This window comes from Sarcophilus harrisii, chromosome 3, assembly GCF_902635505.1.
Source record: "Sarcophilus harrisii chromosome 3, mSarHar1.11, whole genome shotgun sequence".
Taxonomy (NCBI): domain Eukaryota; kingdom Metazoa; phylum Chordata; class Mammalia; order Dasyuromorphia; family Dasyuridae; genus Sarcophilus; species Sarcophilus harrisii.
In genome coordinates this window covers 540,470,044-540,493,876 of record NC_045428.1, presented here as the reverse complement: position 1 = coordinate 540,493,876, position 23,833 = coordinate 540,470,044, and the positions used below count along the sequence as shown (strand labels likewise).

The 23,833-nt window shown below is 45.1% G+C and overlaps 1 protein-coding gene across 8 annotated transcripts in view; it reads left to right on the top strand.

Annotated features, from left to right (window-relative positions):
* COL8A2 (collagen type VIII alpha 2 chain) overlaps window positions 1-23,365 on the top strand; it is a 33,604-nt gene extending 10,239 nt beyond the window's left edge. For 3 of the 8 annotated variants that reach the window (XM_003765362.3, XM_031962149.1, XM_031962148.1), the window contains exons 2-4: window positions 4,362-4,407; window positions 18,505-18,749; window positions 19,846-23,365. In XM_003765362.3, the coding sequence (XP_003765410.1) occupies window positions 18,569-18,749; window positions 19,846-21,770 (2,106 nt within the window). In that variant the 5' untranslated portion in view covers window positions 4,362-4,407; window positions 18,505-18,568 and the 3' untranslated portion in view covers window positions 21,771-23,365. Of the gene's footprint in view, window positions 1-4,076; window positions 4,144-4,361; window positions 4,408-18,501; window positions 18,750-19,845 lie in introns of those variants that run through there. The other 5 variants (XM_031962150.1, XM_031962153.1, XM_031962152.1 and 2 more) reach the window with 3 other exon arrangements.
* The last annotated feature ends 468 nt before the right edge of the window (window positions 23,366-23,833 follow it).

Here is a 23,833-nt window from a genome sequence, read left to right as displayed (position 1 = left end):
CATATTTCCTGGAGCACAGCAAATCCAGGCGACTTACTGCGGGAATGCAGTGGGAATGTCCCCAAGTGGCCTCCTGAGCTTGAGTTGGGGGTAGAAAGGGGGAAGGGAGTTGAGAAGGGGAGATAGAATAGTGGTAAGGCTGGAGCCCTGAGATCAGAAGAGGAAGTGAGATGTCAATACCATCTCCTTTCCTTTCTTTATCACCCTCCTAAATTCATGTATTAAGGATGAAGAGACTGTTCTATCAGGGAAGTTGGGGGAGGGAGCTATTTCTTTACTTATGAGAAGAAATGATCCTGAAAAAGGGAGTTTGAGGAGGGAGAAATGAGTTTGGGAGAAGATATCAACTAGAAAGAAGGGAAACTTCTAAATGTAAGCTCATTGAAATCAGGGACCACATTGAATCTCAAGTTTGGGTCACTTTCGGCTAAGGAGTACAATAGCCTATATGCGGTAGGTACTTGTTGGTTCACTGAAGATCTGGATTCAAGTTCAGGCTCTATTACTACCTGTGTGATTTTAGGCTAGTGACTTCCTTGAGCTTCAGTTTCCTCCTCTAGGATGGCCTCTGAGAACACTTCCAATTTAAGGTCCCAAATATTCTGGCTTGCCAAGAGTTACAGATTAGTGTCTAAGGTAGGATCTTTCCTCACCTCAAAGCCAATGCCCTCACCACTCCACTTTGTAGGCTTCCTGATAGTTATCCATCTTCATTTCCTCAAACACTTTGATGGATTGTTCAGAAGGAGGGCTGAGGAGGAGAAACCCAGTAGTGCTGTAAGGATCAGGGAGAATCCTGCCCCAAGAAGACTTCTGTTCAGTTGGGACTTATTCTATGACTAGGGGGCAATGGGTGTGGTTCCCTCCTGATCCAGGGGTGGACTAGAGATAAGGAAAAAAGAAAGTTCTCCTGCCCCACCTTGCCCCATCCCTCCCCCAACCCAGGTTAAAAGAGTCAGGCTGAGAACAATGTCCTCCATTGTGGCCAGCCTGGAGTGCTAAGGAGATTGCCTGTATAGCATGAGGGAGGGTGCTAGTGAGGTATCTCAATCAGTGCCCTGGGCCTCCTGGGGTGGAAATGGGAGTCCCACTGGGACTCTTGTAGCCCAGATCAGGAAATGCTAGTGCAGGAAATGCTTGTGGTCTTGGGATTGAAGCAACTACTGAGCTCTGGAATAGGGCCTCAGGGATGGGAAGGAGACCAGAGCTCTTGGTACTCCCGGTTTCTGCTGCAGTCCACTCCCATTCTATCCGGACCAGAGTGAGCTAGGTCCTTCAAGAGGTCACTCACCTCCATCTCCCATGTTAACTGAATGACTGATCAACTGGCAGGCAGCCAGTATATATGCTCACAGGATTGGAGGGGGGAGGCCTCCATCCCATCACAGCCCCTGAAACTTCTTTCCACTGTCCAAAAGGGAGCCATATGCTGCGAAGATTCAGTCAAAAAGAATGTTAGACCAACACACACACAGATACTGCCCGACAGATTCACACCGACGGTTATGACAATTTTGCCAAATCTGTGATTTCATCTGGGAGCGAGCTCCCAGACTCTCTCAATTCAGGTCAGCCTTTTCTTTGCCACATGTAGTCTTAGAGAGGCCCTGGGATCCTAAGATGTTAAGTGTTTTATTCGGGCTTCCACACCATGGTACATCCAAAATGGACTTGAATTCACCTGACTTCTGCCCAAAGATATTCACAAACCCTGAGACACAGGCAAAACACATGCAAACAGATCCAGGCAACACAACCCAGCCAGGTACACAGACAACAACAACAACAACAATAAATAGCTTGTATGTAGGATTCAAATTGAAGGCTTCCTAACTCCAAATCAAACATTCTCCAATACCACATAGCTGCTTGGAATAATAATAGCATTTACATGGTAATTTAAGACTTATGAAGTATTTTTACAAGTTATCCCATTTGATCTGTTGTTTTTAGTTGTGTCTGACTCTTCTTTACCCATTTGAGGTTTTTCCGGCAAAGATAATGGAATGATTTGCCATCTTCTTCATCAGTTCATTTTACAAATGAGAAAACTGAGGCAAACAGAATTAAGTGCCTTTCCCAAGGACACACAGCTAGTAAGTATCTGGGACTAGATTTGAACACAGAAAGAAGAGTCCTCCTGACTTGAGGCCTATTATGTCACCTAGCTGCCCACTTCAGTGCTACTTTTCTTTCCCACCAGTACCCCCACATTTCACACATGGGGAAGTCCATCTGTGAGAGCTGTTAAGGACTGATCAACTGCTGGTGCTCCTCTAAATTGTTGCCCCCAGGACTCCCCAACCCCAGGCTCTGGATGAGGGTTTCCTGGGGTCCTTGTCTCTGTGGCTTTCACTGGAGAGGTATTTAATCTGAAAATCTGGAATGATCTGGGTTAGAGAAGCACTGGGAGAAAGGGGAAAGGGTAGACCTGATTCTCTCCTCAGCATGTTGGGTGGTCATCTTCCTAGTTCCCATAATAGAAAATGATACCAAAGTCAGAGAGGCCCCAGGAAGACCTCAGCTCTCTGAGAACCACTGTCCTTAATATTTTCAGGTTGCCCATATTTTCTTCATGCCCCAAAGGGACAAAAAAACCTGCACTAATGCCCATCTGGAGTTGGGCCCTACGATGAATCTTTTGCTTAGGATTTAAGCTGAGAGAGGGAGCATTCTTTGTGGGACCAGAATTCTCAGTGAATTTTCTGAGACAGAATTTTATGGACTATACTCTCTCCCCTCCTTTCTCTTTCCTTCCACTTCTCAATCCTTAAACTTAGCCCTATTATTGCTCTAGCAAAAATATTTGGCAGCAGTCTATAGTGTTGGGGCTAAAGGAAACTGGGAAGATTGGTAAGGGATAAGAGATGGTTGGAGTGAAGTCAATTCAATTTCAGTCAACAAGCACTAACAAGCACTGGATAGAGCAATGGATTTAGAATCAGAAAGACCTTGATTCAAATCCTTTCCTGAATACCTCTGTGGACAAGTCACTTAATCTTTCTGGGCCTCAGTTTATTCATTTATAGTGTGCTGATAATATCTATTTTTTAGGGATGCAGTGAAATTCAAATGAGAGAAGCACTTTGCAAACTTTGGCTATTTAAACTTCAGATGCTGTTTTTATTTTTTATTTTTAATTGAATCTACAATCTCATCAGTGCTGGGAATACCCAATGGGAAAAATCTCTTTTCTGAAGCAGTTGTGTATCTGCCTTGGGTCACAGGAAGATTTTGATTCTGGGACTTTATCCACTCTTCCATTTTGCCTCTGGATGTTAATTATTGTCCTCCTCCTTCTCCATCTCTTTCTCCTCCTTCTCCTCACTAAGTTATTACAGTGTGGATGGCACTGTGTTTGTGCTTAGTACTAAGGGAGATACAAAGTGTAGGTAAACTATCATCCCTGCCCTCATGGAGTTGACAGTCCAGTAGGGGAAATTCAGGTAGCTTTGACATACAATATTGCCTGATAGGGGATTTAATTTCAAAGCAAAGTTTTGGGTGCAGTCCAAGCAGGGAAAGACTTCCTAGAAGAAGTGGCATCTGAATTGGTTTTTTAGAGAATGGGCTAAATGTCAATAGTCCAGTAGAATAAAGACTGTAAGGGCAGAGAACTTTTTCTTTTGAGTCTTTTTAGTGACTTGGTAGCTGCTTAATAAATGTATGTGGATTTGAATTGAAAGGAGTAGGAAGGGCATTCCAGGCTTAGGGAACAGACAGCGTGGGGTGATGGTGGTAATGGGGTGTGTGTGGGGGGGTATTGGCTGCTCCACAGTTTTCAGGGAGGGGAGAGGAAGGGAAGGGTGGAAGGTGGAGTAAAAGAAAGTTTCTGGGGAGGGGTGGGGAGCAGCCTCACCGTTCCGGAACAAACCCACAGAGCTGTGGGCCCAGGCTGTTGAGGGCTTCTGGCAGCCAGTGACTAGGGGAGTGGAACCGTCAGAGTTTCCATGTGAACAGATGGAGGGTTGGGGAGAGAGTGGCAAAGTCCTGGCTGAGACTCCCTGCAGGGGAAGACTACCCACCCACCCCCTCCAAAATCTTGGATTCGATCTGGATTTTTGGAAGGGTTCGAGTGGGAGGAAAAGACTTTCCTTCTGGAGAGAAAAGCCATAGATTTCTGAAGTAACTTTAAAACTGCTGGTAAGAAAGCAGAGATGTCTCCCCAGTTTAAGTTTCTAGAGATTCCCAGAATCTCCAGGCTATTCCTACTTCTGAACCCCAGTAGTTGGGATGATGGAGGAAAGAAGCTTCTGGGGACAGGGGGAAGTTTTGCTCTGCTTTGGGGTGTTGGAACTGGAAGGCAGAAGTCCCCCTATCCCTTTGTCCTCATTCCCCTTTCTGCCTTCCTCTGTTCTCAGGGCCCAGGAGAGGTGCCATCTCTGCGAAGAGTGCCCCAATTCAAAGGTAGGTTCGAGCTAGCCTTGGCTCGCTTCTCCATGGTCACGCCCCTCCCTCCGGTACCCGAGGCCTGGACTCCCCGCAGTCTGACCACACTCCCTCCCGCAGCAAGGAAAACTGCGCCGCGTGCTTGGTTTCCCGGTGACCACTCCGCGCTCGGCGGGCGGACTGGCTGGCGAGCCGCAGGACGCAGGCGCTGGCGCGGCGCTCCGCGGCGCCCCCGCCTCCTCCCTGTTGACGGCGGTTTGAATGGAAACCCAGCTCGGAAGCAGCTTTTTCTCATTTGTAAACTATTTCCCAACCGCCCCCTTGGCAGTGGGTCCCCTCGACTCGGCTCGGCTCGGCTGGGCTCGGCTCTTCCTGGGGCTGGCTTCCTTCTAGGTTCCCCGAGTCCGGGCCTGGGATCCCAAGCGGCTGCGGAGGGGCGCTAGAATCCGTGTTCCGAGGCGCCAGACCCCGCAAAGCCTCTCTCGGTTCCGGGGTTGCTTTTGTTTGGAGCTTGTTTTTTGGGGGGGAGAGAAGGGGATGTAAGTGCAAAAGGCGGCTCCCCCAAGCTACTGATCCTCCTCGGAGACTGATCCCCAATCTTGGAAACCAGAACCTCAGCAGCCTGCGCAGAAGCTCCTGCCTCCGGGGCACGTTGCGGGTCCCTGAGAGACAGAAAGGCTTGGGCGCTCCCTCCCAAAGGAGCATTGGGCAGGTGGTTTCTCCCCACCTCTGGCCCTAGACTGCCCTCTTCCGGCTAACTCAGTTCAAGTTCTCCCCTTCTGCATCTTCTGCCGACCCCAGACCTGCACCCTGAACCTACTAGAGGCTACTTCTCTCTTTCCCAGCTCCTGCTTGGCTGTTTCTTCTTCGTTTTTCCCTTTTTTTCCCCTCCTGAAATGGTGCTCGTCCAAAGTCATGAATAAATATAAATGCTCTTGGAGAGTCTAGTCCAAAGACTGAGAGCGGAGGGGAAAGAAAAATCTACAGATTTTCCTCCTTTCTCTTGTTCCTTGCAAGGCTGGATGCTTCTCAAAGGCCCTGACAGCATCTATACACCGCCTGCTGTTAGGAGTCTGTCCAGAAACATAGTTGCCCAAGAATTCCTCTTCGTTGTTCCTTGCTTAGCCAGATACATAGCCAGATACAAATTCTACTGTAGATTGGAAGTCTGGGAACTATTAGGTCTCGGAGGGAGGGGAGAGCCTAAAAACTTTGGGGGGGGGGGAAATGTGTCATGGAGTGGAGAGATGGATCTGAGATAAGGAAGAGCTAGAAAGAAAGAATCTATTTGAAGTCTCTCCAGAGTTGGTAGTAGGAGCATCCTTCTCCAAGGGGCAGGTTGCAGAAAAGCAATAATTTTATTTACATATCCTTTGAACAAGGGCCCTAAAGGGGCCCCATTCTTAACTATATGTGGGATGGACTAAACTTCCAGATTTGGTTCAGCCAGAGGCCTCACATCATTTCTCAAGGCCCAGCTGAAAAGAGGCATGAAATCCCACTTATCTTAACTCTCCACCCATGGCTAAGGTAGACTAGGATATGCCATCAACCCAGAGAACAGGTAGAGACCCTCATTTCTGCTTTTGTAGGACAAATAAGACTTATGAAACAATTAGAGACCCCTGAGGGGTCTTGATGCTTATGATCAATGTTCCAGGAATTCAAGAATAGAATGATTAGTATGAATCTCAATATTCAGGGAGGACCTTTAGGAGGAGGAAGAGGCAGCATTTGAACAATGTCTTGAAAATAGAAATGATGAAATACTTCGGTTGGGAGGGACCATAGGTATTTACCTCCCATATCCTTTTTGCCTCTGGGTTAGACTTTCTGGAATGAATAACAGTAATAACAACAATAATCCCTTATATTTGTACCGGGCTTTATAGCTTACAAAGTATTTTCCTGACCTCAGCCTGGAGCTAGGTTAGATAGGCAGGAGCTTAGGGAAGAAATAGCACTTTTAAAATAAGACTTTGATGAATTCACATATTTTTAATACTAGCTAATCCTAAACTCAGTGGTTTGTAACATTGGGATGATAATAGCTAGAATGCTGGATTTGAGGTCAGGAAGATCTAAATTCAAATCCCAGGCCAGATAGTGGCTAGCAACGGTGCTCTACCAAAAAATGTTTAACTTCTTCACTGCCTCCTTTGTGAAATGGGAATAATGATAGCACCTAGTTCACAAAGCTCAAATGAAATGATGGGTGAAAACTACTTTTTGAATCCTAAAGCTCTATATCAATAGAAAGGATCATTTCTTTATTAAAGAACATGACTTAGGAAAAAGACTAGGAAGATGTTTGTATCACATAAGGGGTAAGTAAGTGTCTTGGCCAGGGCAATGCAGCGAACAATCTGTGCTAAAAGTGGTATTTGGTTCTTGGTTTTGCAGTTGGTTTGTCTAAATTCATTTTTTTTGAGGCCATAAAGTTTAAGTAATTTATCCAAGATCACACAGATAGTGTCTAAGACTGGATTTGCTCTCAAGTCTTCCTGACTCCATGACTAGTGCTCTAACCACTGGACCATCTAAATGCTCCCAATACTCTGTCTAACCTCAAAACTAAAAGGGAAAACTGAGATAGCACTCTTATTTTAAAAATTAATTTGTATTTTAGTCATATTCATTTGGAAATATATCCTACCATTCCTTTCAAAGAAGGAAAAAGAAGAGGGAAAACAGTTCATAAAAGCAAACCAACAAAAGAGCAATCAAGTCTGATACTGTTCCACATACATAATCCCCCATCTAGCAAAGGAAGGAACATTTTTCATCTCTCTCTCTTTGAGGACATACTTGGTCCTTATAATTTCACCTCATTGTTTTGATTGTTTTGTTGTAATCTATTCATATATTTTTTGCTTTAGCTACTTCCCTTGGCATCAGTTTATATGTTTTCCATGTATCATATTCATTGTTTCTTACAGCTCAGTAAAATTCCATTAGGTTTATGTACTAAAACAATTTTTAGCCATTTCTCTATAGATCGGCATCTATTCTGTAGTTTTTTGCTACTAGAAAGTGAAAATATGCTGCTTAAAATATTCTGATTACATGGGATCTTTCTGTCTTTGGTCTTCAGGGGGACATGACTTACAATAGCATCTCTAGATCAAAGGAATGGCCATCTTAATTACTTTTAGTATAATTCCAAATTGCTTTCCAAAATAGTTGGATTAATTCAAGTGACTTTTGATATTTTTGCCAATTTACTGGGTATAGGGTAAACTCTTAGAGTTAGTTGGACTTTCATTTCTCTCATCTTGTTATTAGTTATTTGAACTTTTACGTGGAGTTTAAAGTTTATAAATTTTGGGGGCAACTTTTGTTCATATTTTTGATCATTTATTGGGGTTTTGGTTACATATTTGTGTTACTTCTTTCATATATCTTCTCGGAGATATTTGATGTAAATATTTTTTTCCAGGCTACCACTTCTAAAAATCTCATCTTAATGCGGAAGCAGCCAAAGCTAGGAGAGAGGGAAATGAAGTTGGATCAAGAGACAAAGACTCCAAGTCTTACCCTATTTTTACTATATCAAGCCTCCTCGTTATTTCATAAGAAGCCAAGTTGTAGGAGTAAGGAGGAGGTGGGGAAGTGTAGAACCTCCAGGGACAGTCACACACACAGAGTCACAACTTCAAACTATCTAGAATGCAAAATGCCTTGTTCTCACTCTCATACTTTCACATACACTCTCTCGTTTGATTGTTTGACTCTCAAAAAGATGCTCTCTACATTGCTTTGTTAAAACATTATGTGACTCAAGAAGGGGGGAAGTGACTTGCTCAGGACTAGGAAAGTGGGTGCATCTGGGATTAACTCCTAAATCTCCTGTCCCCTAGTTCAGGGTTTAGACAAAGAACTAATAGTTGAAAGAGATGGAGCAAGAAAGTCTAAGGTTGATCAGAAGGGAGAATTTCCTAATCTTTGGAAAAGAATTTAATGGCAGTGAGACAGCTATGTATGACATTGGGGCAGGTAAAATAGGAGGCCATAGAATCTTTAATTGTGGGCTGTCCTACCTAGAGGCAGAAGTATGGCTTAGATCACCTCAGGATAGTCCCATTAGAAGGATTTTCTTTGAAAGTCAGGGGACTGCACTGGGGAGAAGAGGAACTGTTCAGGGTGATCAAGTTGTCTGTAGGCCTCCTGATAGTTCCTTAGAGTCTGGCTCTGATTTATTCCTTACTTGATGAACCTTTGATTAAAGACCTTGACGGGGAGGGGAAGGAGAGATCAAAAGATCAAATCGAACTTTGGTTGAGTTCAAGCTGGTTACAGAGAAAAAAATAACCGAAAGACAGACCTGGGACCTCAATCCAGTTCACAAGCTGAGGATCAGTAGATGATACTTTGAGCTATTCAGATAGTAGTCAGGGGACTCAGTACTGCCCACACTCTGCTTAGAGGCTCACCTTAGGGTGATGGGTGATGGGGACAGGCAGCAGTAGATTATAGAATGTTATATCAAGAAAGGACTTTAGAGATTAGCTAATCCAACTACTCCTTCATCCCTCTGAATAGAAGGGGACACAAATCTAGAAAGGTGGAAAATGTTTTTTCCAAGTTTACACAGCAAATTAGTAGCCAAGTCTGGATCCAGACTTCCAGGCCAGGGCTTCAAGCTTGGGTTCTGTAAATTTTAAGGAAAAAAAATCTTTAGGTAATTGCATTTCAATGCAATTGTTACAAAACTATTAAGAGTTTGAACTGCACTAAGACTTTTGGGACACCCAAGATTATTGGTTTCCTTCATAATCCAATGTAGATTGTTATACATTTAAATCATTCTGAGGGTCCACAACACAAAAACTACTAGAGACCAGTGCCTTAGAGGGTGGAAGGAAGGGGACCTAATGTCAATCATGGGGTGTCTATTGGAGATGTCCCTTCTGGGAATTTAAAGCTCATTTTTTTTTGGAGATAGGAGGATCCTGGAGAGGAACCCAAGCTCCCAGGCTTTGGGTACAAAGAGTATGACCCCTCCATACCATCTCTGACAGAGAATCAGTTGGCATCTCCTTGAATATCTTCAATGATACTACTCTGCATCCTTAGTGGGACAGTTCTGATTGGAAGTTGTTTTGATTTTAATTTTGATGCCTTTTGTTTTTTCCCACAATAATGATAGTGGCTAAAACACACATACACACAATGTCAAGTTCTGAAATAAAAGTCCTAAGCTGAGCAATAAAACATCTTTAATTGAGATAACCAGAGAGCAAACCTATCAACCTGTGGAATATCTGGTGGATTTCCAACCAAAGAGACTCATGAAAAAGTTTTTATATTTTAGGAAGAGGGGAGGAGACAGCATGAGATAGCAAGGCCTGGTCATGAGATCTCACTGGTCCTTGGCAATCCCAGCAAGAGAAAACTACTTCATTTTGGCTGTTTTGCCCTTCATTTCACGAATCTCAATGGAAGAGAACAAGGACATAAATCACTAAGTTCCAGCTTGATTTAGGCTCCTCACAAAATCTCTGGGTGGATGGGTAAGAACATAGTGTGGGGTTGCCTTCATCCTCATGAAGAGTAAATATCTTATATACTGTAACCTCTTTAACATGTATAGGACTGCTTGCCATCTGGGGGAGGAGGTGGAGGGAGGGAAGGGAAAAATCAGAACAGAAGTGAGTGCAAGGGATAATGTTGTAAAAAATTACCCTGGCATGGGTTCTGGCAATAAAAAGTTATTAAAAAAAAGAGTAAATATCTTAGAAGTAGGAATGTAAGGACATTACCAAAACCCAGATCATTTAAGGGAGTGGCAATCCATATCACATTTTGTATTAAGAATTTGTTATATTACCAATGTTCTGTCATCTGATATATAATTTGCAAAACACTTTCTGTATATTATCTGATATCTACAACATCTTTGTGAAGTAGATACTATTCCAATTTTAAAGGAGGGCAAAACCAAGCCTGAGAGTTTAATCACTTATCCGCAAATAAGTTCCTGAGACAGTATTTGCATTCAGATCTTTCTGACTTCAAGTCCAACACCCTAGCCACTACACTGAGCTGCCTCACATTCATTTCTTACCTGTATCCTGCTTCCATACCCAATGAACTATCCCTTTTAAAACAAACCAAAAAAACAAACCAAAAAATACCTAATCACGCAACCATGTCTGACAGCATAGGAAATATTTCATACATGCAGTCCCCTACTTCTCCAGTGAAAAGAGTAAAGGGTATTTTCTTATCTCTTCTGGGCCCAATCTTAATTATTTTAATTACACATCATTCAATTTAAGGTCTTGTTTAGTTTTTGTAGTCATATTGTTTCTGATTCTGTTTAAATTTACCCTGTATCAATTCATATTTTCCCATGTTTCTCATATTATTATGGCTCAATCGTAATATATTTTATTCAGGTACACAATTTCCCTAACCACTGATCTACATGCATTCTCTTTGTTTCTAGTTTTTTGACAGGATAAAAAGTGCTGCTGTGAATATATTTTGTTTATATGAGACTTTTCTTTCAGTCTTTGACCTCTGAGATATGTAACTAGCAGTAAGAGCTTATTCCTCTACATCATTGGTTGGACAGTTCAGATTTGGGGGAAGGGAGGTAAAATTCCTAATTGTTTTATAGAATTACCAGGTCAATTCAAACCCCTTCAGCAGTGTATAATGTGCCTGCTTTCTCACAAGCCCCTCCAACATTCACTATTATCTTTGTCAATTTGTTGGTTATAATAGCTCAATGTTTTATATTTCGTTTCTCATTAATAGTTTAGAGCAGTAAGTCTAATATATGCAGTTTTTTAAAAAAGAACTTTATTAATATCTTTTGACCACTTATGCATTGGGGAATAACTCTTGGTCTTTATACATTGGATTACTTCTTTATATAACTTGGATACCAGACATTAAATAATATAAAGCATTTTGCCAGCCATCATTTTTCCTTTTCTACCTATGCTGATTTTGTTCATGTGACAGTTTGTTTTCAAAAATTCAAATAGACATTATTTAGTTTAATTTTTGTGACCGGTTAAAATTCTTCCCCTAGCCATAGTTGCAAAAGGTACCCTCAATCCACTTAGATTTTTTAATGATGTAACTCTTTGTATTTCAGTTGACTATCATTTTGGAATCTATATGGTTTAATATGTTTGCATGAACCTATTTTTTGCCAAGCTACTTTCCATTTTTCTCAGTAGTTTCTGTCAGAAAATCAGTCTTTCCCCAAAAAATATATTGTTAGTATATTCTTATATGAAAATTAGTTTCTTTAACATTGTACCCCACTCCTCCTGAGTATTCCTAGTTTTGCCCTTTGGGGTCAAACAGAACAAGACTAATATATTTCTTCCGCGATAGACCTTCATATAATTGAAGTCAGCAATTGTGTTTCCCTGAAAGCTTCTCTTCTCCAAGACAAATATTCTCATTCCATTTTTCTTCATAGGCCATGGTTGTTTTAAATTCCCTCACCATCCTGGACATGCTCCAGCTTGTCAATGTTCTTCCTAAATTTTGACCTCAGAGATACCCACAATCCTGTAGATGTGCTCTGCCTAAAGCATAGAAAGCAGGACTATCATCTTCCTTGCTCTGGATATTAGGTTTTTCTTTCTGCAGAAGGAGCTAAGGATTTGGCTGCCTACGTATACATGATTCCATACTTCTGATTCCATCAGCTCCCTTCCCAGCCTCACATACCTACCTTGTTAGCCCACCTCCCAGCCCCCTCACCCCTTGCAACTGAAAAAGTAGGAATCAGAGGGTAAGGCCTAGAAACTCAGTTTCTTTCTGATCTATAAATCCAAGGGAGGAGCTCGATAAAATTGCCCAAGAGACAGATAGACCCAGAAGTAGACATAGACCAACTGTGGCAGAGACAAAGCAATGGGGGCGGGGAGTATGAAGGTGGGGGGCAGTAACAGAACAGAGAAGCAAGAATCCCCACAGAAATATCTTCATAACAGGAAATGTCTCATAAAATACCTGTGGTTTGGCCAAGCCCTGGGGCTGACCGAGCTATGCACCTCGAAGGCAGCCGGGCTCCCCACACTCTTTTGGGTCTGGGAGATCTGGGGCCATGATGGGGAGGAGGGAAAAAGGGGAGGCATGGAGTGCAGCTGGGTATACTTCAGTGGAGGCCCCTCAGTTGTGGGGCAGGGGAAGGATTCTGGGAGCAGAGACTATGGGCCACAATGAAGTGGTAATGCTGAACAGTGAGCAAAGAAGGAAACTTCCTTTGGAAGAATCTAGGACTCCAAGTATTTTATACTGTCCACTGCCACTACCCCCCATCTTGGGCCAATTAGGAAACTAGAAATGTGTTCAGTGAAATATCAGGATGGATTTTCTGACATGAGAAGCATGATATTCAATGCAGCAGGTGACCAAAGGGAGGCTGGGGTAGAGGAGAGTGAGAAGCATGACCTATTTGTCCTTTCCAGTTATACTGGGTTCTCCTCTTCCTATCTCCTTGTGACATCCTGGCCCAGGTGAAATTTAACCAATTCCTTCTCTAAACTAGAATTGGAGCAGAGAGAGAGAGAACATGGGAGCATTCTGGGCATTTCCATTGTAAGGTGGGGATTGTTCTTGACTATGTTATCTTGAGGGGGGCGGGTAGAGAGGAGGATCCTGGAGATTCTGGAAGGGCCCCAAACTCTGACTAGACTAGTGTCTGGAAATAGAGGAGCACACATCTTGGAAGAAGTGAATTCTAGGAGCTAAGCATCCTTGGAGAGGGCAGGAGTTTCATGTTTCTTTTCCTAGCTGATCCTGTGATTACCCTTGCTTCTGGACACTTCCTTCATATCCTGGGCCCTAAAGAAAGAATGAGAATGAGGCATAGTGAAGGAGATACTAGAAGTGGGAGCTCCTCCTTGCTGATTTATCAGATGATATTAATTCATGATATAGCAGCTAAAGTCTAGGATCTAACAGCAGAAGACCCGAGTTTAAATCCCAATTCTGACAGTTATTGTCTGTCTGGATTGGGGCAAGTTTCTTCCCCTGAGTCTGAGTTTAAACATTTGACGTGATGATTTCCAAGGTCCTTCTAGGTTCTGAGCCTGAATTTAATATTCCAACCTTACTGCTCAGGTACTTCAGGAGGGTGTCTGAAGGGGAAAGATCTCCATTCGATCCTTTCCCCTGAGAAGTTAAAAAGGCATATGATCTATTAATGAACCTGAAAGTGTCATAAAAATCAGTATTTCCTCTCCCTTCAGTATAGCCAGTTAGTCAATCAACAAACATGTATTAAAAGCTTACTGTGTGCCAGGCATCCTGCTAAGTGCTAGGGATAGAAAGGGAGGCAAAAGGTAGTCCAGGAAAAAATGCCTAGAGGGAGAAGGACAGGGTTGTACTACACCATCTAGGTCTGCTATCTGGCCCTTCCATGGGCAGGAAAGCAGGGAGGGCTCTGGCTCAAGACAATTCTGGCTGTTTTCTGGCTCCAGCCAGGCTTTTACTGCAGAATCGCTGACTTGGATGAAACTCTATTTCACAGGGATTTGGTGAAAGGGTAAAAAAAAAAAAAAATCTCCTTTAAGGGTTTACAGCTGTCACAATACAGTGTGGACTCCTCCCAAACCCCCTGAATCAGCACTTCCTGTATTTGTCTTACCTGGTTCAACCCACAGTCATGGCTCAGGCCCCAAGCCTTCCTCTCCCTCCCCTCACAGTCCCCTCAGCCTCCCCCCATCCCCATGCTCCAATCTTCCCTTCCCAAATCTCCCAGTTTTGCTCCTATACTGACCCTGTCTTTCTTTTCTGAGCCTCAGTTTTCTTCTCTTAAAAATGAAGGGCACTGGATAAGAGTTTCTAAAATCTATTATTCCCTTATTCTCTCATTCTTCTCCTCTCCAATTTTTCCTCTGCATCAGCCCCACTGAAAAGGACAATATAATGTTTCCGAACAGGGTCCATGGGTTGCATTGGTATAAGGAGCTCCCAAGTGATAAACTCAGATCTACTAATGATGAACACCTATCTTCAGTAACAGAATCAGACCATCACCACTCTGAGGTTAAGGGGTTTGCCCAGGATCATAAAACCTTATGTAAGAGGCAAGACTGGAACCAAAGAATTTCTAACTCCAGATCCTCTATGATATCAGATGATATTATTAGAGCTTTCTAATATTTGTAAAGTGCTTTACATGGATCTTCTCATTTAAGCCTCAGAACAACATGTTGATGCAAGTCTTATTATTGTTTTCATTACCATCACCCACAAAGCAAGCATATATTAAACACCTTCTATGTGATAAGGACTGTCCTAAGTGCTAGGGTCACAAAGGCAATACTGTCTCCACTTTACAGAAGAGGAAATCAAGATTGAAAGATGTAAAGTGATTTGACTATAATCACCCATCTAAAGTTAGAGGCAGGATTTAGACTCAGGTCTCTCTTTGTATTCTCTTCTAGTAATAATGTTGGTAATAATGACTGCCCATTATGCTGTGAGATCGATAGTCCTGCTCCCTTCTCTAGTTGGCCAAATAGATTCACTGAATCTTTGAGCTGAAAGATGGCTCCTCTCTAGCCTGACCTGGCTCTTCTACAAAGTGCTGAACATGTGGTCATCCAGCTTCAACTGGAAGAGTTCCCAGAAGGAAGGATCACACTCCTTCTTGAAGCTCTCCTGAGGAAAGCTCCAACGATAAGGAATCTTTATTTTAGAAAACCTGAACCTGAGCACCCCACCTCCATTATTATTCCCTTGGACCAAGGATAACAAATTTCACATGCCAACTCTTCAAATTCTTGATAGTAGCCATGAAGTTGCCTCTGTCTTCCTTTTTCCAAGCGAAACATCCCCAGTTTCTTTAAAAAAAATTGTTGTTGATAGCTTTTGTTTGACCTCACCTGCTTTCCCAATGGATCTTTCCTCCTCCAGGGATAGGGAATGGATCTTTCCTTGGTATTGGGAGTACCCAGATGAGAAAACTCCTGATAATGGAAGCTGACCATTTCCACAGCTTCCAATCTCAAAGAATTGTAGGGAGTCTTGAGAGACTTGTTGTGAATCATATAACTTATATATGTCAGAGGAAGGACTTGAACTTTCTAGCTTCCAGGCAGTCTCTTCTTCCTTTTCCTAAGCTGTTTTATAACAAAGAATAAAAAGAAAAGAGAAAGAAACAGCTCAGCAAAACTAACATAATTAAAAAAAAACCCTATGTAGTGTTCCACAAACAGTTTTCTACCTTTGCAAAGAAGCAGAAAGAGATTCCCTCTTATTTCTCTTCTTTGGGAACAAACTTAGTTTTTATAATTTAACGGCATTCAGTTTCAATGACTTGTGGTTAGTCATCTAGTTTACATTCTTGTAGATACTGTATATATTGTTTCTCTAGTTCTGCTTATTTCATTCTGCTTCAATCCTTCTAGCTTTTCTCCTGCTTCTTGGTAATTCATCATCTTTATTTCTTACAACCAATATTACATTATGTGTTTTTTCATAATCAGTGATGGTACTTGTAAAAGGGAGTCTATAAATATTTTAGTGTATTTGCAGCCTTTCTTTTTGTCATTTATTACTTTAGGGTATGTTTCTAGCAGTGGGATCTCTAGGGCAATATGGGCATTTTAAATTCTTAACATAATTCCAAATTGCTTTTTTAAATGATTGGACCAATTTACAGTTCCAACAACAATGCATTAGTGTATCAATTCTCCTTTGACACATTGGAATTCCTGAGACTCTTTCAGGTGGTCCATGAAAGCTATTTTCATTGTAATACTTAGGTGTTATTTGCTTATTAAAATAGTTCCTTCCTTTGCCAACCACATATCTGTGTGAGGCAAAATATTTTTCATACATTTCAACCAAAACAATATATCATGACAGATTGAATGTAGGAGCAGATAGGAAAATCCAGCTGTTTTCTGTTAAGCCAGACATTAAAGAGATTTGCAAAAATATATTTAACAATGCCAGTCTTCTTACTAAAGTTTTTGATTTTGGAAATAAAGTTATTTTTAATTAAAAATATAATTTATGCTCATATTAATGGGTTTACTAATTTATTTCAAATTGAATTAGTAAATACTTTAAAATTTGTTTTAATTTTAAATATAGTAAATATCAATAATTATAACCAAATAAAATTTCTTTGGGATCCTCAATAATTTTTGCATGTTAAGGAATTCTGAAACCAAAAAGTTTTATAGCCAATGCATTAGCGTATCCATTTTAGCATTATCCCTCCAACAGTGACTATGTCCATCTTTACCAGATTTCTGTGTTTCTTTTATCGATCTTCATTAAGCATGTATTTCAGCTTTTTCATCCTGGTTATTATCTTTGGACATGCTCCAAGTTTTCTAGATTTTCCCCAAAATATGGTGCTGAGAAGTAAAAGCAATTCCCCAGATATGGTTAACCAGGGCAAAGTATAGAAAGATCATCCATCACTTATTACCCTCAACTGTCTCCCTCAAACCTGCGGAGCTGGGGACTTCTAGAATAAAGTAGACATTGCTGAGGGCTCCATTTTCCTCTGTGGGAGGGAACTGACTATTTGTCACTCTCTCTAATTACAGTCTAGCCAGGGGACCATTAGATTTTTCATTTCCTTTATCACATTGTTTCCTCATATTGTGTTTATAATACACAAAACCTCCAGTTTTTCCAACAAACTGTTGCCTAACCTTTCCAATCTTATTTTTGGAAATTTAGGGCAGGACTTTACAATTAGGCCTACCAAATGTCAAATATATATATATATATGTGTGTGTGTGTGTGTGTGTATGAATATGTGTGTGTCTAATTGGTCCATTGTTTTAGCCTGAGATTTTGGGGGGACTGTAGATTCTTGTCATCTATCTCTTCAAGCTTCTTATCCTTTTCTCCATTTGACAAGAATATTATTTCTACCTTCATTCAAATCACTGATAAAAATGTTAAAACTGTTTTATGACAAGAAGGGGGCATTTGGTTAGACTTCCATTTAAGCTAATGTCGACTTATTACGGGTTCACCTAAATATATTATCTATCATCTAACCCAGGTCTCTGTCTTACAAAGAAGAGAATCTTTGTCACATCGTTTGCTGAAAGCTAGGCAAACTGTTGTGGATTGAATTTCCCTAATATGGTTTTATACTCTGTGGCAAAGTAGACTGAGAACTGGATTTAAAGAAGACCTTATTTCAAATCTAATCTCATTCTTATTAGCTGTGTGATCACTTAACCACTTAACTCTACTTCAGTTTCCTTATCTGTAAAATGAAAATCATGATTATCTACTTCCCAGAGTTATGAGTATAGAATTAAATAATATTTGCAAAACAATGTTATAGAAATGCTAGCTGATACTTCCTAGCTGACAGACATTGTTTTATTCCAGTGGCAAAAGGGGCGGAGACTCTCACGTCGTGGGGGTTTCTCATCTTACCCCTTTCTCTAGTACGGATGCGGGCTGAGACCAGTCCTCATATTTCCCCCATATACCTGCAGTCCTTGGCACAACTTGCCAGTGGTGCAATCCTGACACTTAATCTCTTTCTGCATCAGTTTCCTCTTCTGTAAAACGAGCATAATAATAACACCTACCTCCAAGGATTGTTGTAAGGATTAAACGAAATGACATATTAAACACTTTGCAATCTTAAGGCATTCTAATAAATTCTAGCTATTATGGCTATTATGAAAGCTTTTATGAATTCCCCAGATCATCCCTTTAAATATGTGTTCTAGGATTCTGCCTGCAGAAAACTTTTCACTGGTCTACAGTATTTGCAGAATACGCTCTCTTTCTTTTTTTGAAGAATGAAACATTTACCTTTCTCTATTCCTCCTCCCCAATCTCACTCCCTCTCCCAATATGGTGATCACACTCCCAATAATGTGACCTCCAATAGTGACCTATCAACTTCCAAGAATGATCCTGATATTCCCCATAGTGATGCTGCTGATTTCCCGCTGGTTATTCGGCTGGTCCCCTAATAGTGAGCCTGATTATCGGTCCCCATAGTGACCCGATGATCTCCCGATAATGATCCTGCTGGTCCCCTCCTTCCCCTTTCCACAGTGATCCCCTAGAGCCTCATCTCTCCTCTAAAGCCCTCGGGTGCCCGAGATCATGCTGAGCTTCTGCCGTCCCTCCCAGCAGAGCGAATCGCCTTTAGAACCAGAGCTTGAGCCGGAGCCAGAGCCCAAACGGAGCGAGAGCCGCCATGCCGCCGGGGCCCTCGCCCCCTTCCCTGCGGCTGCTGTTGTTGCTGCTGGTGACCGGGTTGTGGGCCGCAGCCGGAGGAGGGGCCGGTGGGGGAGGCTACGCGCAAGTGAAGTACGTGCAGCCCATGGTGAAAGGACCAGCCGGGCCCCCCTTCCGGGAAGGCAAGGGCCAATACCTGGGTAAGCGCTACCTCAGCCCAACCCCGTCCAGTCCCTGGGCCCACCCCTCCCTGAGCCCCGCCCCGCCTCTCCTGGTCTTTCCCGTGACCCCCCCCCCCCCTTCTCCACCCCGTCCCCTCTCTCCTTCCCTCCGCCCCTCCTTTCCCTCCTCTTTTCCATCCTCCTCCGCCCTGCTTCTTCGCTCATTTCGTCTCACCCTACACCTCCATCTACAAATAGCCTGCTCCTCCCACTTCTCCTAGCCCTGGGTCTCTTCTCTGTTTGTTATTCCTCCTTTTTCTCTGCCCTGCCAGAGAACTGGGATAAGAAAAACATTCAGGGCTTGCGAGGACTTTAGCTTGCGTCCAGAGCCAGTCAGAGGAGACAGCTCCTGCTGCTCGCTACTTCTCTTGGCCTGTGTCGGTATCTCCATCGTGTCTGCCAAATGTCTCTGTCACTGTCTTTCTGGAACTGACCCTTCCTAGCTGACACTGTTTTATTCCAGTGGCAAAAGGGGCGGAGACTCTGACGTCATGGGGGCTCTCTCATCTTACCCCTTTCTCTAGTAAGGATGCGGGCTGAGGCCAGTCCTCATATGTCCCCCATATACCTGCAGTCCTTGGGGTCCACTCCTCTAGGAGAATGGTCAAGGCCGGAGGTTGAGTTCTGATGGGCAGCCTTGAGTGACAGGGACAGATTCCTCCCACCGAAGAAGCTCCGGCCCCCAGGCTTTAGTCTGAGGGCTCCTGCTAGGAGTCTGAGCACAAGGGCAGAGCAGAGATTGTGTCTCAAGTTATGGATGTGTAGCTGATCCCCTCCCCCCAATCCCCCCTTGTGCTCCTTGATTTCGGGGAACCACAGAATAAGAGTAGGTCCTACTGCCTCTTCAGTGTTCTCGATGGAGTAGAGTCTTCCACGGGGAAATGTGTCCTCTCCATCTTCACTGCAGCTTCCTGAGAGTTCTCTCACTGTTCCCACTGAATCTTTTTTCTCCCCAACTTCTGTCCTTAAAGGCTTGAGGTTCTTTATCTAAGGCTGGGTAGGAAGGGCAGGGGAGGGGGGAGAGTGATCTCATTCCCAAAGGCTTTGACCATGGACACCCTATTTCTTTCCTCAGAACTGCCACCACCAATGCTGCCAATGGATCTGAAAGGGGAACCTGGACCACCTGGAAAGCCTGGCCCCCGGGGCCCTCCAGGACCTCCTGGTTACCCGGGAAAGCCAGGCACAGGCAAGCCAGGTCTGCATGGTCAGCCAGGCCCCGCTGGCCCCCCAGGCTTCTCTAGGATGGGTAAGCCAGGTGTCCCAGGTGTCCCAGGCAAGGTAGGCAGCAAGGGCGAACCAGGTCCCAAAGGTGAGCCAGGCCTTCGGGGGGACCAGGGCCTTCGAGGACTGCCAGGACCTCCTGGACTTCCAGGCCCATCAGGCATTGCTGTTACTGGCAAACCAGGCCCACAGGGCGCTCTAGGTCCACAAGGCTTTAGGGGGGAACCAGGCCCCAGAGGAGAGCCCGGACCTCGGGGGGAAAGAGGCCTCAAGGGAGATAATGGGGTGGGCACACCAGGCCAACCAGGTGTTCCAGGAAATGGAGGTCCCCCTGGCCCTCCAGGACCTCCAGGTCCTATGGGCTTGGGCAAACCTGGCCTGGATGGCCTTCCAGGAGCCCCAGGAGACAAGGGAGCCACTGGGGCCCCTGGGGGACCAGGACAAACTGGGGAACCAGGAGCCCTGGGCCCAAGGGGTCCCCCAGGACTAGATGGCATTGGGGTACCTGGGGCAGTAGGTGTACCTGGGCCCCAGGGGCCTATCGGTGCAAAGGGGGAACCTGGGATCAGGGGCCTTCCTGGCCTGCCTGGCCCTACAGGCTATGGGAAACCAGGGCTCCCAGGCCTCAAAGGGGAAAGAGGACCAGCAGGGATCCCAGGAGGACTAGGTGACACAGGTGAGCCAGGAGAGGATGGTGAGCCAGGTGAACCAGGACCTCAGGGCATTATGGGCCCTCCTGGCCTTCCTGGGTCCATGGGATTACCAGGGAGGCATGGGCTACCTGGACCCAAAGGGGAGGCAGGGCCAAGTGGACCTCCAGGGGTGCCTGGGATCCGTGGCGATCAGGGCCCAAGTGGAATTGTGGGAAAACCTGGAATTGTTGGAGAAAGGGGATTACCTGGAGCACAGGGACCTCCAGGGCCAAGCGGGCCCAAGGGAGAACCAGGCATTGTTGGGCTTCCCGGGGGACCAGGTGCGGCAGGAGGGCTGGGACAGAAAGGGGAGGTAGGCCTTCCAGGACAGCCTGGCCTGAGAGGACCCTCAGGGATTCCTGGGCTTCAGGGCCCATCAGGTCCCATCGGACCCCAGGGTCTTCCAGGCCTGAAAGGGGAACCAGGTCTCCAAGGTCCTCCTGGGGAAGGCAGAGTGGGTGAGCCAGGCTTAGCTGGACCTACAGGCCCCCCTGGCATCCCAGGAAACCCAGGTCTCAATGGCCCCCCAGGGCCTCCAGGGCCCCCGGGCCCCCCCGGCCCCCCAGGGGGGTTAGATGAGATGGGCATCGCAGGGTTGCACTTGCCCAATGGGGGGGTGGAGGGGGCAGTGCTGGGCAACGGCAGAGGGGCCAAACCGCAGTCTGGTCTCGGGGAGCTGTCCGTGGGTGTTGCCCCAGCTTTTACTGCTGTGCTCACTTCACCCTTCCCGGCTTCGGGGATGCCCGTCAAGTTTGACCGGACACTGTACAATGGGCACAGCGGGTATAACCCTGCCACGGGCATCTTCACCTGCCCCATTGGTGGCGTCTATTACTTTGCTTACCACGTGCACGTCAAGGGCACCAGCGTGTGGGTGGCGCTGTACAAGAACAACGTGCCAGCCACCTACACCTACGACGAGTACAAGAAGGGCTACCTGGACCAGGCGTCGGGCGGGGCGGTGCTCGAGCTGCGCACCAACGACCAGGTCTGGGTGCAGATGCCCTCGGACCAGGCCAATGGCCTCTACTCCACCGAGTACATCCACTCGTCCTTCTCGGGCTTCCTGCTCTGCCCCACATAACGGCCGGGGCCGTGGCCGCGCCTCCCCTCCCCACACCTGTCTTTAGTCGTAGTGTTATTTTTTAATGAAAAGAAAAGGATTTGATGGTTAGAGAGAAGACACTGGGAGATGGCAGTGGCTAGAGGAGATCGGCTTTCTTCTTCTGGCTGCCTCTGAAAGAGACTGGTTCCCAAGGAGGCTATGCGAAGGTGGGACCACCTGCCCTCCCCGATTCCTCCCGGGCTGGGGGCTGACCATGGTGCCGGATTGAAGGAATGGCCGCTGACCAGCTTCAGAGATGATGAGCATTAATTCACACTCAGGGCATGTGGCTCCTGGCTTCCAGGCCTTAATTGGAATTGCTCCACTCCTGTCCCAAGGATTGGGGGACTCATGGGCCTCCTGTGCACGTCTTGGGGCAGAGACTCACTGACCATTCTGCCTCTCTCCATCCCTGGGCTTCTCTTCTGAGTGGGTAAGAAGGGAGGGCTTCTCACACTCAGGCTGCACTGAGGAGTCAAAGAAGTTTCCTGCCCCAACCACCCCCAGCTGCCAGTGTGGGGGGCTTCTGGCTCCACTACAGGTTATTCCAGAAGAGAGGAAGACAAGCCCCTAGATACTTTTTGCCAAAGATGCCAGATGGCCCGGGTAGTGTCCCTTTAGGAACAAAGTGCAATAGGCCGATTTTCTGTACTGCTCACCAACTGCCCCCTAAGTAATCCAATAGATGGTGAATAGGGATGAAACTTGAGGCTGGATCAGGCGTCTTACAGGGCTTAATATCGCACTCGTCTTTACCTTCTTTAATCTCCCACAACCCAAGCTCCTATTGGAGGAAGGGAAGGGGAAATGTGGAGACAGCGATAAGAAAAATTCACTGCCAAAGGGACTCTTAAAGGAATAGGAAGACAAGGCACCCCGATATGGAGAGAATGGAAAGGCACTTCCAAAGCCACTGCGTGGATGGGGTACAGTGTATCCAATATTGGGATACTGCAATAAACCTGCCTCCACCAGACCCAAATAAAGTGTATTTTATGGGTAAGGCTCAGGCATTGTAGCCCCTGCTCCTAAAGTCCTCAGACAAGGTCAGGGGAGCTACCAGTCTGTGGTAGATTGACTGGAATCTAGGTATTTATTGGATTCTTTATTCCCACCTCGCTTTCCTGAACAAGGGCCATGAAGCAAGGGGTCAGGGGCCCTCTCCCTTTCATTTTGATGTTCTGCGTGATCTTAGGGCCTAGAAAACTAAATAGCAGAAAGACTGGACGGTAACAGATGTTAGTCTTGGCAGCCACCTCTGGAAAGAGGATAGAAGGCAGTCAGGTGGTTTTCTTCCCGACTTCTCAAGGGTATGTTCACAAAAGGGGCAGGAGAGGAGCTTTTGCTGGTTCTCCCTGCCAGAGGGCTCACTCTTGGATGATTGGCTACAGCATATTCTCTTGTCACTAGTTCCAGTCTTAGCTTTGGAGGTGGAGAAGGGAAGGGAACATGATGGGGGACAGCTAGGCCAGTGGTTACTCCATCCCACTGTGAAAAAGGATTTCCCTTCAAATTGACATCTAAATGCCCAGCAGCCCTATAAAAAGGGATCTAGTGTTGATCCCTGCAATCAAGGGTCCTATGCCTGACCAACCCAACCATTTTATTTAGACTACGTGTGAACTTTGGAATCATCTCTGAAACTGCCGGTGCTAGCTGCTCCAGAACACAGCGTCTGTTGAAACAAAACTACTGCCAACTTCTGCTTATTCTCCAGGCTTTGGCTCACTCGGGGCCTTTGCTAACCTTTGTGTATCCCGACATCCCTCTCTTGTCTTCTTCTCCCCACAATCTAGGCCATCTGAATCCCCACCTCCTGGTGGCAGGGACACAAAAGGAAATCCAACTCACTCTTCGGTGCAGGGGTTGGGGAAAAGCTTGGGTGCAGAAGCTTGGGGAAAAGTCTGAGGGCTCTGAAGGATTTTCCATCCTTCTTGCGTTTATCTATTGGCAGGAAGCACCAAACCCCACTTGCTGTGTGTCACTTATCCCTTTCCTTTCCTGTGCCAAAGCCATCACTCTCTTGGGCTGAAATGGCCAGG